The sequence below is a fragment of the Alosa sapidissima genome, chromosome 16 (assembly GCF_018492685.1).
Source record: "Alosa sapidissima isolate fAloSap1 chromosome 16, fAloSap1.pri, whole genome shotgun sequence".
Lineage (NCBI taxonomy): Eukaryota > Metazoa > Chordata > Actinopteri > Clupeiformes > Clupeidae > Alosa > Alosa sapidissima.
The window spans coordinates 22,146,488-22,160,761 of record NC_055972.1 but is presented as its reverse complement, the minus strand read 5'-3'; the positions used below and the strand labels follow the sequence as shown (position 1 = coordinate 22,160,761).

Sequence of the window (14,274 nt, the reverse complement as noted above, 5' to 3'; positions counted from 1 at the left end):
CACACACACACACACACACACACACACACACAAACAAACCCATCCCATGCGTCACACCCAGTGGAAGGTTACCAAGGCGGAAGTTAGGATTGAAGAGACAAAGCTGGGAACTATTCCTTCCCTATTCAGCCCATTGTCTCATATTCACATCACAGCGCTTCACTCCTGGTTTATACTGTACTAGCAGTAGGCTATTAAAGCAACACCAAAGAGTTTTTTGTACCTTCAAATAATGTTTCCAAAATCATTTCAGTGGTTCATCAACATGTAACAGAGTGAGCGGCACTTCTGCATTCGGCTATAACCGCACTATGCAAGTTTGCCTGATCGGGTAGCGGATCTGTAGTTTGATGGAATGAGACATAAGAAACTACAAATTTGACTTGCTTCTGCTGTTGCAATACACCATACTTTCATAAATTCATGCAACATACTCTACCTTGTCTGTGGACATCGTTATTTGCAAAGCTGGTGCTGGATAAACAAATAGCGTGCGTGCTGATGGTAATTTTGATCCCACAGATGAATAGAGACCCAGTCACCAGTAGTACCAGTAGTATGAAAAATAAAAGAGTTTATTTACAATGATGCGCATCAAGGGAGAGACGGCATGACTTCACCTAAAGATCCATCAGCTGCTCTAACTAGACAAGGAAATAGTTAGGGTTTAAGTATCCTTCCAGGCTGACAGGAGATGGCGTTGGTCATCCCATCTCACATGGACTACACTGAATCAGACTCTGATTAGTGGCAACCTGGCAATCCAGAGCAGATAGCTACTGACGCAACCATGCAGAACAGTGAAACACTGCAAAGTCATAATATTCCCGCTTATCTAAATAAATAGTCACACACAGATATACAAATCGGACACTGACACAGCCTGAAAACTGGCCGGTAATCACAGACTGATGCTGTGGCCCTCGGTGAGTCGGTCAGCCCTGAGGGCTTTTATGGGCCTGAAGAGCCATGGTTAATGACCGCCACATGGAATGCCTGCAAACATGAGCAAATGGGCCAAAGCCACCAGGGGACCAGACAGAGATCCCTATCAGGGCGGGACAAGTGCAAGGCAGCCATGCGCTCCAGACCTGCAGTGCGATCACTGGCACTCAGAATGAACAGAATCGCAGCATTAGGGTCCTCAGGCTCAATCAATATTGATCTAGCTGTTACTGCGGGTAACTTCACGGCCATACTTGACATTTCTTTAAGGGGCCATTTAGGCTTTGGAATGCCTTTCATTATAAGGGTGGGTTTCGGAGTAAAAGAGGGAGGAGCAGAAAGAGAGGGTTTTAAATAATAATATCTCTCCTTCTCTTTCTCTCTCTCTCTCTCTCCCTCTCTTTCCCTACCTTCCTTTTAGGACTGGAGGTATCCATGCTCCCACTGTTGACTGATGATGGAACCAGTTTTTCCACATTCCTGTCCATTCATGTATTGAACAACTCGAAACTTATTATATCCCAAAGCAACCTCCTCTATTGAGATCTGGGAAGTCTGAAATAATATTGTCCTGTGACAAGCACAGTGCAGTTTGAAAATGTGTATTTTGAGATACGACATACTTTATAATATTTCAATACAGTCCTCCTACTTCATTATTTAAGACATCCACAGTGAGGTAACCCAGGTATTATAGTTGATAATCTGTTGTTGAAGGACACTCCTCATACGTACATATATACTCTCAGCTGCCCTGCAACACAATAACACAGAAAGATCTCATATATCTACCAGAACACATACATGAACGTGTCTCATCTCAGCTGCCCTGCAACACATTAACAGATGGACAAAAAAAGAAAAAGCTAATGAAGGACAAACATCACCCCTGATACTCCATCCATGGTCTGCTGCTACATAGTCATGCATTCACTCTTCATTCAGATATATTAATATGCTCAATAACAACAGAACAGCTCATGGCATTTCAGATAAATGCTAAAAGGCATGCTTGGCAAATTGATGTGGCATTTTTCTTTAATTCCACCTCTCCCATTAGTGTTTTTTTTTTTTGCTGTTTGTTTTCTCGCCGTGTGATTTCCTGGATTGATGGAACTGACTCACTCAGTTCTCAGCTATTCTCTCTTCCTCCTCCTTGGCCCCAGACCTCTCATTGTGTGCCCAACGGGACCAAAAAGAGAGGGGAGGCATTTTCCAGAGGGTTGGATTTCAGTGCTGCACAGGTAACCTGAACCAGTAAGACGACCTGCTCTGGTGGCCTGCTGCTGTGGTGGTGACAGAAAGGAGTTAGAGCCCAAAAGACAAACACACATACCGATATGCACACACATACACACACACACACACATATCACACACACACACAAACACACACACATACACACACACCGTCATTAAAACAGAATGTTACGTAGTTTGGGTGTGTTACCAAACAGTTACTTTCGGTGGAGACAAACCAAAACAAAAACACTATTTCAATTTTAATGCTTATTGTTGCCCTGGATAACCAGACCCTAGAGACAAACACACATTGTCTGGAGAATGGTAAGGTTAATGTTTTTGAACTGTGTGTGTGTGTGTGTGTGTGTGTGTGTGTTTGTGTGTGTGTGTGTATGTATGTGTGATAGGACAACACACCACAAGACACCAGATCCACTACCTACACAGCTAAACGATCTTAGTCATACGCTCTTAAAGCAGCCTGTTCATGCCAACACTGTTGACTTTAAGCAGACAGTGTGTGTTCTCATGTGTGTCCAGGAGACAGAAACCCCCACATGGAAACACACACACACACACACACACACACACACACACACACTCACACAATCACACACTCACACATGGAGTGTGAGAGAAAGAACCTTCTCCAATACACACAATTCAATGCTTCAATTTATGTAACTGTCCACACTTTCCTGTGAGGAAACAACACATGAGAGTGTTCAATGACATTATCATTGAATATATCACATGTGGAACCATGGAAAGACCCAAATACATCATCGGCCAAGTGGTAAATGCATACTATTATGATTGTATTTGAATAAAACAAAACCATGCTGGCGTTGTTGAGGGGCCCAAGAAAATTAAGTCACAGGAAGTAAAGGGGTAAAACAACACTAAACCTAAATAGGCAGACGACAACAGAGCTGGCACTGTCTACAAATACTGTACTGTGTCAGTGTCAGGTTAAGTCCTTCTCTAGTTTCGTACTTATGAAAGAGGATTCTTTCACACACACACACACACACACACACCACACACACACACACACCACACACACACACACACACACACACACACACACACACGCGCACAGTGGAGAGCAGGAGACTTAACCAAAACATTGCAAAAACATGGAAGTGGTCATCCTTAGTTAGCAACTGTTGCCTGGCACAGGTCAATGTAATAGCTACACACTGGCATAAAATACAGTTAAGAACAAAACTAGATGTACCGAACTGGATGTACAAAACTTGGCGTGCATACAGAGGGTGTCATAATGATCCTACACTTCCAATTTCGTGCAGTTTTGACTATGTTAGGTCACAGATACCTTCAATTACAACACCTCATTTTTACTTTTTTGTGTTTAACTAGGTGGCGCTATACATGATGTTACGACCCGGCTCTAAGCCGCAACATAAAGAGGGAGTCGGGACAACAGAGATAACTTTAATCAATAAAGTATTTATTTAAAAGTAACCAAAAGCAATAAATAAGCATTACCAAAAGATGTCTAGGGGAAAGTAAGAGCATGTATGCCAGTGTGTTCATGTGGATGCGTGTATGCCAAAGTCAGTATAATGTTCCAAGATAGAAAGAAAGTGCTAGTGGGAGAGAGATAACCCAGAGGTGCCTGCAACAGAATGTGCCTAACAGAAAAGTGCCCAAATCAAGAGAGAGAACAACCCCTTAAATACCCACACACCTTCACCAGGTGTGTATGATTAGCTAATTTGGGCAAGCTAGGGCTGCATTGCCCATGCAATGGCCATGTCAGGCCTGAAGGGGCACAGGGGGTCGTAACACATGAAATGAGTGGTTATGGAATGGGTTGACATGGCCCCTTGAGATCAACATACAAAAAAAAATGGTCCTCCTAAACCCTACGGTTTTCGAGATATTCACAGAAAACTGTGTCTGCCCTACCCTCCTTTCGGGGGGTCCAGTCCAGCGGGGGGGCTACAGATCAAAACGAAAAACGATGGTTCCATGCTATCCATGTGGGGTTACATGCCCACCAAGTTTCGTGTACCCCGGTCTTTCAGTGTCCCGGGAATCATTGACGGAAATTTGGGCATGCGAAAAAGAAAGAAAAATCTGACTAAACCTATATGACCGCTGCTTCGCTGCGCGGCGGTCATAATTATACCCCTGGCAAATATTGATTTAATGTTGATTTTCTCTTAACCAATGTTTGTTCTGACTGAAAATGACACTGCCACATGCCAAAAGGTTGTAATACAATGTGATAGAAACATGGAATAAAAATTCATCTTTTTTAACATTTTTATGACAAAGGGCGTGTCAAAAATTATTCATACCCTTTTTAAATAATCAATGGAAACATCATTACTGCCATCAAAGCTCTCAAAATGGTTGTTATAATAACTTCCAAGCCTCTCCATGTCTCCACAATGATTGTAGTGCCATCACTCTTGCCTTGTGCTCACTTTTTTGATGGATTGAGGTCTGGACTCTGGACTGGATTGAGGGCTGGGCCACTCTAAAATGTTGACATTGTTCTCTATTAACCATTTCTTGCTTTGTTTGGCTGTATGTTTTGGATCATTGTATGGTTTAATAGTCCAATGACGCCTACTGGGGCAGGTCTCTCGGCACACTACCTGATCTTTTCCTCCAGGATCTTAGTGTAGCCTCTTGCTTTAGCATTACCGTTTACTTTGAGAGCGTCATACCATGACATAACAACACAACATAAAAAAAGATGAAAACGCTTCTTTTTTTATTCCATGTTTGTCCCACATTGTCTTGCAACCTTTTGGCATGTGACAGTGTCATTTTTAGTCAGAACAAACATATTGATAAAGAGAAAATCGACATTAAATCAATATTTGTCAGGGGTATGAATAATTTTGTTCTTAACTGTACATACATGCACCCCTCCTCTCTCTCTCTCTCTCTCACACACACACACACAAAACACACACACACAAACATATACTCTCTCTCTCTGTCTCCCTCTCTCTCTCATATCTTGCATATACTGGATGAATGGTTTCTCATCATGTGTGGGTGTGCTGCCAGCTCATGGTTCCTCCCACACTGTGATCTCAGCGACTGCACTCTCAGCTTTTCCATAAAAGCATCATACAGTCCAACCCACCACCCAGTCCAGCCTAGTCCAACTAAGCTTGTTTGGCAAAGCTGAGAGAGCTGAGAGTGAGTGACAAGTCAAGTCAAGTTTATTTATATAGCGCATTTCATACACAGAGGTCATTCAATGTGCTTCACATAAACAAAACCAAACAATAATAACAAATCGTCGTAAACAGACAGTCGTAAACTGAGATGCAATTCATTTTCTTTTAAGGACTGCTTTTCTAAACTATTCTTTACAAACTCATTTCACTGAGTAAAGTAAAGAGTACAGATTAAAGCTAATCACTTCGGCTAAGAATGTCAGGTGAAAATATTGTGTGAAAGGGGGTGATTATGAACCTTGGAGTAGAACAGGGTGTTGCTAGGTTAATAGCTAAGCTAAGCTAAACACACTCCTAGGTCCTTCTGGGGTTGGGTGGTGTCTTGTCAGAGTGTAAGTTGGTCTGTTAAACATTGCCCTACCTCTCCCTCTTCCTATACACTTAGGTGGTTGATTTGACTTTGGTGACCTGATCTCTCACACTCAGACCCCCCCCCCACACACACACACACACACACAGACACACACATAGGCATGTCACTGATTTTCATATGACTCGCATGATAACAACTTCTCATTAAACCACTCCTGCTTTTACACAATAGGCCCCCTATGCCAGAGAACACATCGTAACATTTAAATAAAAAGGTGGGAATAAAGGGTGTGCAAGGGAAAGAAATGAGTTGGGTGTGTACTATAAAAACGCACAGAGCAGGACAGAAACATCCTCACTTTAGATTATATTGCGTGCATCACACAAGCTTACTAACACATCTAACACTCTTGCTCTCTCTCACACACATGTAAATTCATACATACACACACACGCTATAGAATTCCTACTTAAGAAAAGGCTGTGTTGAACCTAACCATCATTCACTAATTCACACTCTTCAGCTAGATCAACCAGCGTTCACTTTGGGGACTATGGCTTCATCCATGACTGGCAACTACTTGCCTAAAGGATGTGCAGTGTTTACCACCATGCCTGACATCCTCTTCATCCCTGAGCTTGTAAGTACAGACGGGCTTTCTGATAAGGCTGGTGCTCCTGTTTTGCCATGGACATCTGCCAATCTCTGACTGGCTGATAAATTAGATGATTAAATGCTTTGTCTGATGGCAGCTTGGAGTAGGTTCAAAATGGGTTTCACACGCCAGAGAGCAAGGCGGGAAGTGGAGTGTGTTGTGTTGTGTGTGTGTGTGTGTACTGCTTTTGTAAAAAATGGTCTGATAGGTTGTGTGATGTTGAGTTAAAGGTTTAGGTGGTGTAGACAAAAGAAGGATATGGGTTGGTTGTTAAATGGTAGGCTTCTGGCCCACTAGTGGTTTGGAGTCATTTCATGTATTTCAGTGGCACAATTAGACTTAGTTTTCTCACTGTTTTAATTACTCTCTGAACAGGAGGAAATCATGCTGGTGAAAAACACACCTCCTCTTAAAACATGGGACTAGAAATGCTCACAGTTTAATGATGATTTTTTTAAAGACAAGAAACATTTAAAATTTGGAAATGTGTTTTATTGATGTACCATACGTAACCACTCTGAGGTCTTTGTTAGGTACTCAGTTCGATTCCTGGCATGGCAAAAAGGTAGCCGGGCTAACGGCAGACCTCATCTCATTGAGATGGGGTCTGGGAACTACTACAAGTTCATTTTCTCATATTTGAAATGTTGTTTACGAATGCCCAGAGCCGTTTATTGGGCGCTACGAATGTCTTATCAAATGCGTCTGTACGTAGCTCATAACCGCTTCAGTGTGTCGTCATCGTCTTGCTGTCCCCCCTCCGTTCTGTGATTGGTTCCTTCGTTGAGGTGAAAACGAAGTCCATGGAATCCAGGCTGCCTAGCAGCGTGAAATAAAATCGTCAAGTTTTTAGAGTATGGATGTTTATCATTATTGTCATTTTGAAGATGTTTGAAGACCAACTGCCAGCAATAAGGGTGGAAAATGTATTAGCAAATTTGTGTATAAGTAATAACCACTGTATTGTGTGTATTTCATTATGGACAAACTGGTTTTACGTTGATCTGAATGCAACTCACACATCAAAGCTGCTAGACTTGTTTGACTGCTAATTTATGGTAATACAGCCACTCAAACAGTTGATGCTTGTTCGTGGAAGCAGTAGCGGTTCTAGAATTGTTTTAAGGGGTGGCCAGGTGCGGCACCTAAACACCTAAAATACCCATAAACTAACATTGATAACAAAAAAACATGTACAAAATTACAGATCTGCCACTGATTTACCAATGAGCATTAGAAGTAATTAGAAGAGCATTAGACACAGATGTAATGTTGAAATTAAATGAAATATAGCCGAAACAATTTGGCCACCAAAGCAGGGTCAAATAGGGTGTGTGTGTGTGGGGGGGGAGCATAGCCATCTGTGTGGAAGTTAATAATGGTGTACTGCTACTGCTACATCAGTGACTGTGTTACATCTGACAAAACATCCTCTCTCAATCTCTCTTCCTCTTCCTCTCTCTGTCTCTCTCTCTCTCCCCAGATAATTGGCGGACTTGTATGGATCCTGGTGGCATCCACAAATCTTCTCTCTTTTACAGCGAACTCCCAAGCCTGGGTGATGTCTGTCTCTGTCTTCTGCTTCGTCTTCACAACCATCTGGCTCCTCATCTTTCTATTTGGATGCAACAAGGGCGGCATGTGGCCAGGCTTGGTAAGACATGCACTCTATGCTCAGGCAAAATCATTTATCAGGCACTTCTACTGTATCACTGGGATTTACAGCACAGCTCAGAGATACATTTTTATTAGTATGATACATCTGATACATATTACAGGGGGCAGTCTTGGCCTACTGGTTAGGGGTTCGGGCTTGGAACCGGAGGGTTGCCGGTTCGATCCCTGACCAGTAGGAATGGCTGAAGTGCCCTTGAGCAAGGCACCTAACCTCTCACTGCTCCCCGAGCGCCGCCGTAGCAAGGCAGCTCACTGCTCTGGGTTAATGTGTGCTTCTGTTCACTGTGTGCTCTGTGTGTTCATAATCTTGTCCCTATCTGGACATAGAGATGTGTTAAAAACAACACAATTTGTATTATTTTCAACACATTCTTTTTAAGAGTGTACGGCCCCCTTTTCATCAATTTTCAACATACTGGGTATCTATTTGGCACTGAGTGGATACCCAAAACCGATGAAAAGGGCCATGCTCCTACCACGACAACAACAACATTAGTGACAGTGCAGTCGTTCTGGGTGCGCATCGGCAACTCCATTTTCCTTAGTTGAAATTAGTGTGGCATCAAAATGATTTTTTAAAAAAGTATATTGTTTTGGCCGTTTCATGCCTTTAATGACAGTACAGTGTAGAATGACAGGAAGCGAGTGGGCGAGAGAGTCGGGGTGGGATCCGGAAAGGACCACGGGCGGGATTCGAGCCCAGGTCACCCAGGATTTTAAAATTATTTTTAAGGTAAAAGAACTAATTACGTGCCAAAGGACAAAAGAATGCAGTAATAGCGGCAAGATTGACCTGCATCCCTTTCTCTTCTCTCCTTCCTAGGACACTGCATATCATGCCATTGCTGCTCTTTTCTATTTGAGTGCAGCAGTGATCCAGGCCTATTTCACCATTGGGTTACAAGCTCTTTCGTCCACAAAAGAATACAAGCTAAATGTTGCTGCTGTGGTGAGATCATTGATTACAGTCTTCTGCTAGATGTTTGTCTTTATGACTGCTGTAGTGATAATGCACATTTAAGTTGAGTATGTTGCTATGTCTTTGTGTGTGTGTGTGTGTGTGTGTGTGTCTCTCTCTCTCTCTCTCTCTCTCTCTCTGTATGTGTGTGCGTGTATGTGTGTGTCTCTCTCTGCATGTGTGTGCAGTGTTTCCCATACAATGACTAATCTGTGGCGGGGTGCCATGAAATCAAAATCGACCGCCACAGATTAATATTCTATGTTTAATTTAATTTAAATTAAAAATAAGATTAAATCCTTGCGTTGCCATTGAGCTGCGCTTTTTCACGCAGCCTTTCCTTACCCCGCCCTCTCTCTCGTAGCCTGCTGCCGCTCCTCTGCATGTGCATTTAACAAAATATTCATGATTGTTGTTGCCACATAGAAGCATTGCATAGAAGACGTCTGGCTAAATTGCTATTAAATCCGCTTAGGATCGTGACCATGCTGCGCAAATTTGTTCAAAACTGCTGCATTGAAGTTAACTCTGCTAAGGTATTATCACAACATAGTAGGCTACATTGAAGAGACTAAACTAAGTTAAGTTATGCAATCAAGCAGTATCTCAAAGCTAACGTTACTTTTTTCGTTTGGATGGCGAATTTAGCATGCTTAGCCTACTTACAGCTGCTTGTCAATTTCGTTGAAGGGCTCATTTTATTGACTCTGACACTGAATCCCGATATAAATGGAATTAAGTGTTTTCCAAAATTCAAAAGTGCTTGTCCCAAGTTGAAGTAGCCTAGCCTACGAACCTTTATTTTAACTATGTAGAAAACGTTATGAATTGCATCCACACATCAGCAGCCTTTTAACAGCAGCCTTTTAAAGCGTTATGAATTGCATCCACACATTAACTGCTTTTAACAGCAGCCTTTTGTTGTCCAAGTCAGCTACCGCCACAAATTGAATCCAATTCTATGGGAAACACTGGTGTGTCTGTGTGTGTGTGTGTGTGTGTGTGTGTGTGTGTAAGTGAATGTCCCCCCCTCACCTCAATGCTGTATTTTCAGGTCATGGCCTTTGTTGCCACGCTGCTGTATGTCATCCACACAGTTTTGTCGGCCCTGCGGTGGAAAACGTCCTGAAGGAAAACAACAGATTACCAGACAAAACAAGCCCGTTGCCTCAAACCAACAGCAGCCAGCGACAAATAACAGTCACACACCAATAACAACACAGTCAACAACAACAACAATCATCATGGCAACAGAGACCACCCCTTAAAGGTTCACGCGTAATGCAGCGCTGGCTATCATTGGCTCTCTAAGATTATATTTGTGACTAAAGCACTAGGTGCTAACATGGGAAAATATGAAAACAAAAAAATAAAGGACACAACAGTCAGAGGTTTCTCTTTACTTTTTCTGTACCTATCTGTCAGCAACAGAACTGGAAAACTGAACATAAATCTGAAGTGACCCTAAAAAGTCAAATAAACTGCTTACATAACGAATCATTGTAGTTAGATATGAAATCATCTTCATATAATTAATTCCATATAAGTAATTCTATAGGTTCGAATTGTACGAATGTACGTAAATAAATTCACACACCTCAGGAATGTGGCGTAAAAGAATGGTTACTTGCCACTCTTGACGTGATGATGTAAAATGTAACTTAAGATGTAATCAAACGTCAAATGTACTTTTTTTTAAAATAAACATGAAATTTGTCGCTATAGTCTCTGTATGAGTATGCCTGTATGCGTGCACCTGTGCGAGCCAGTGGCACCGTGGCAGTGTGCTTGTGAGTATGTATGTGAATGACACCATGCGTGCATGCGTGAAGGGGACAGTCTTGGATGAGGTAACTGTCCCATCTCAAAAATTCACAAGGTATTGCCACAACAAACGCACCTTGCTGGCTACAAAACAAACAAACGAAAAGTTAGCGGACTCTTCAAATAGTTCTCTGTACATAAGATCACACCAAGAAGGTAGGTCGAGGAGCTGATATTTACGGGGTGTGTCCGGTGGAAGGGACCGTAATGTTAAGGCAGGTTTTTCAAGTCCTTCACTCTGCTGAAAAGACGCACCTGTGGCTCCGTTAGTCCACTCAGATAGCGGACAGAGGAGACAGCGGTCATGGCAGCTGCCACAGCTCAGTCGATGGGGAATTTGCCCAGTGGCCTGGGGATTTGCACCACGGCACCAGATATATTCTATTTACCTGAACTGGTGAGTGCATAGAAAGATAATTGTATACGTTTTCGTTTTTGCTTAAACCATTAGACATTCTCTGTAAGGCTGTTTTAATGTTTTTTAAGTTAATATGGTGTAAGAGGGCTTGTGCCATATGTTCATGGTCCATCTGCACACAAAATAATAAGTCACATAGCACACTGTTGGCATTGGTGAATATGGTTTCATTAGGCCTATCTCAACATATGCGTCAACAGAATGGGAATCAATCGGTCAATCGGCAGTTTTAGTTAACTTCATTTAACCTGCATGGGAATATGATTCTGCTGGACTCGCCCTGTTGCCTCTGAGGTGCACAGGTGTATTTCACACTCGGGTTAAGTAGGCTAGCATAACAGGATCGCTTAATAATGTGACTGTGGCTTTGGGTCATTCAATCCTATGGCTAAATATTCAATTGGTTGGATTATAACAACATTCAATCTTTTTTTTTTTAAATCAGTAGTGTGAGGAGTTTCAGTTGTCTACCTAGCAGTATGTAAACAGTACTGTTTCAAGACTTCTTGGTTATCATTGTGGCATTACACACACTCAGGCTTTGCAAGGCAGCAGCTAGATCATTGCCCATAGTTATGAGAGGAGAGAAAAGGGTGTGGTTAGATGGCTGATTAGTAGTGCCTCAGCGAATAATTCTCCTTCTCCCACGGGAAACAGATGGACATTTAGAGCAGGTTTGGGATCATGTGTTCACAGCATATAGGTTTTCCTGCAGCCGCTGCTCAGGGAGGATGGGTTTATGTGAGGTCTCAATACAACTGTCTGACAGGCTCCACACCAGTGGCATAATGTTCTCTGCAGAGCATCTGTGTTGCTGTTTAAAATGAATGCTTGAGCTATGCTGGCAGAGTCCTCAGCCTGTGTTGTGTGTGTGTTTGTGTGTGTTTGTGTGTGTGTGTGTGTGTGTGTGTGTGTGTGTGTATGTGTATGCGTATGTGTGTATGCGTATGTGTGTATGCTTGTGTGTGTGTGTGTGTGTGCAATGGCAGGTGTTTGGGGGTTTGGTGTGGATCCTGGTAGCCTCCACACGCGTGACGCCAGAGAATCCCCTGGGCTGGGTGATGTTCGTCTCCGTCTTCTGTTTCGTTATGACCTTCCTCTGGCTCGTCATCTTCGCCTGTGGAGGGCACAAGAACAGTGGGGGGTGGGCCACGGCGGTAAGAACTAACCCCAACAATAGCATTCATTGACTTGATGCAGTGGTAGCGTAGTGGTTAAGAAGCTGGGCTTACATGCAGTAGCCTGAAAAGTTGTGAGTTCAATTCCCGGCTTCCACTGTTGGACTCTTGAGCAAGGCACTTAACCCCAAGTTGCTCCAGGGACAATGTAGTCCCTTGTAATAGAATTGACATTTGAATGCAAAGTGCCTGCTAAATGAATGAATGTAGATGAGGAATAGAGATCGAAATAGCTGCAATGTGTGCATCGTCACAAATGTATCATATTGTTTTTTTTATGCACTGTGGTAAGAACTAACCCCACCATGCCATTCATCTCTCTGTGTGAGTGTGAACGCTACATAGTGTATGTATGTACATTGTACATGGTAAAAGATTCAGTGTGGTTCAGGTTAGGTTTGGGGTTCATCTTTTCTTGTGTATGTGGAGAGCCTTGATGAAGATTAGAGATCGAAATCACTAAGGTGTATGTGCTTCTTCTAAGCCTAGTTTTTAAGTCTTTACAAAGATCACAAACATATATTGTTTTTACTATATGCTTTACATATACCTCCTTTGTGTGCAGGACTTTGTGTATCACTTTCTGGCTGCTCTGTTCTACCTGAGTGCCTCAGTTCCTCTCGCCAAGGTGACCCTCGATATGAAAGATGGCACCAACTTCAAGTACTATCAGATCGACATCGCAGCAGTGGTAAGAACCCCCAGCATCTCTCTCTCTCTCACGCACACAAACACTTTAACTCATTAAGATTGATAATTATTGAAAATGCAAACTAAATTATGGAAAAGCTTATTTTAATATTACATAATTAAAACTAGTAGGCCTACATTTAGTTTGTTTAGTAGTGCGTTTAGTGTGTAACACGTTATATATAAGTCATATTCATTGATGTTCAACAGATTGTTCCTGTAAACTTCTCAACAAAATAATGTTGGAATAAAGTAATATGTGTTAAGAAGAGACACTTAGCATTACCAACTTTATCCTGAAAAGTTAACAAGCCTGAGAAGTCTGTGTTTGTTAATAGAAAATTCTACCTACCATTGACTATATCTGGCTTTTTGGGGGGAATTAATTTGGCGTCTTTTCACATTGGTCTGCAGGTTTTCTCCTACACTGCCACACTCTTCTACTTCATCCACTGTATCCTCTCAGCAATAAGGTGGAAGTCTTTCTGATCAGCATTGCAATATTGCTCTTAGCTTGAAAAAAAAACTCTACAAAACTCAGAACTCTGGGGGAATGAGAAGAATCTCAAGTCAGTCCTGGAAAAGATTGCTCACTCTGAATTCTACAAATCTGCAAATCAATTCCATCAGCGGCTTAGAGAGCACTGTTTGTATTATACATATTCCCAAACAGATATAGGCCTGCAAACATAAAATTGTTAATACACAAATGCACTGTAAAAATATCTGTATATTTTCTGTTGGGCGTATATTTAACACACACAAACACACACACTGTCACTGAATAATTTTTTCACCTGTTTTTATTAAGCATATTCTTGATGGATAGTAAAAAGAACATTTAGATTTTTATAATCAGATTTTTGTAAAAAAGAAAAATGACACCCAGATATGGCACTTGACTAAACTGAACTTTTATAATGTCAATCTTTATACTGATGGGGTTTGTTTTATACATTTGAACTGTTGGGTATGCATTTTGTCAGAAATATGCTTAACATTATGTTTTAAATAAAGAATATTCACTGAAGATCCTGTCAGTTTATAAATACAAAGGTTTTGGTATTTGTTGTAGTGATGAACTTATTCTGCATCATCCCTGTACTTCTATGTCCTGAATGTAGGCTTCAGTTATCTACTTGGGT

At 41.8% G+C, this 14,274-nt stretch overlaps 2 protein-coding genes across 2 annotated transcripts; both read left to right on the top strand.

Moving 5' to 3' along the window:
- The first annotated feature begins 6,079 nt into the window (after positions 1-6,079).
- On the top strand, positions 6,080-10,743 carry LOC121685119 (myelin and lymphocyte protein-like). The gene is made up of 4 exons (XM_042065444.1): positions 6,080-6,369; positions 7,868-8,038; positions 8,885-9,010; positions 10,074-10,743. The coding sequence occupies exons 1-4, from the start codon at positions 6,283-6,285 to the stop codon at positions 10,146-10,148; spliced, it is 459 nt and encodes a 152-aa protein (XP_041921378.1). The 5' UTR covers positions 6,080-6,282; the 3' UTR covers positions 10,149-10,743.
- Positions 10,744-10,953: 210 nt separating this feature from the next.
- Positions 10,954-14,160, top strand: LOC121685118 (myelin and lymphocyte protein-like). The gene is made up of 4 exons (XM_042065443.1): positions 10,954-11,240; positions 12,251-12,418; positions 13,005-13,130; positions 13,544-14,160. The coding sequence occupies exons 1-4, from the start codon at positions 11,148-11,150 to the stop codon at positions 13,616-13,618; spliced, it is 462 nt and encodes a 153-aa protein (XP_041921377.1). The 5' UTR covers positions 10,954-11,147; the 3' UTR covers positions 13,619-14,160.
- The last annotated feature ends 114 nt before the right edge of the window (positions 14,161-14,274 follow it).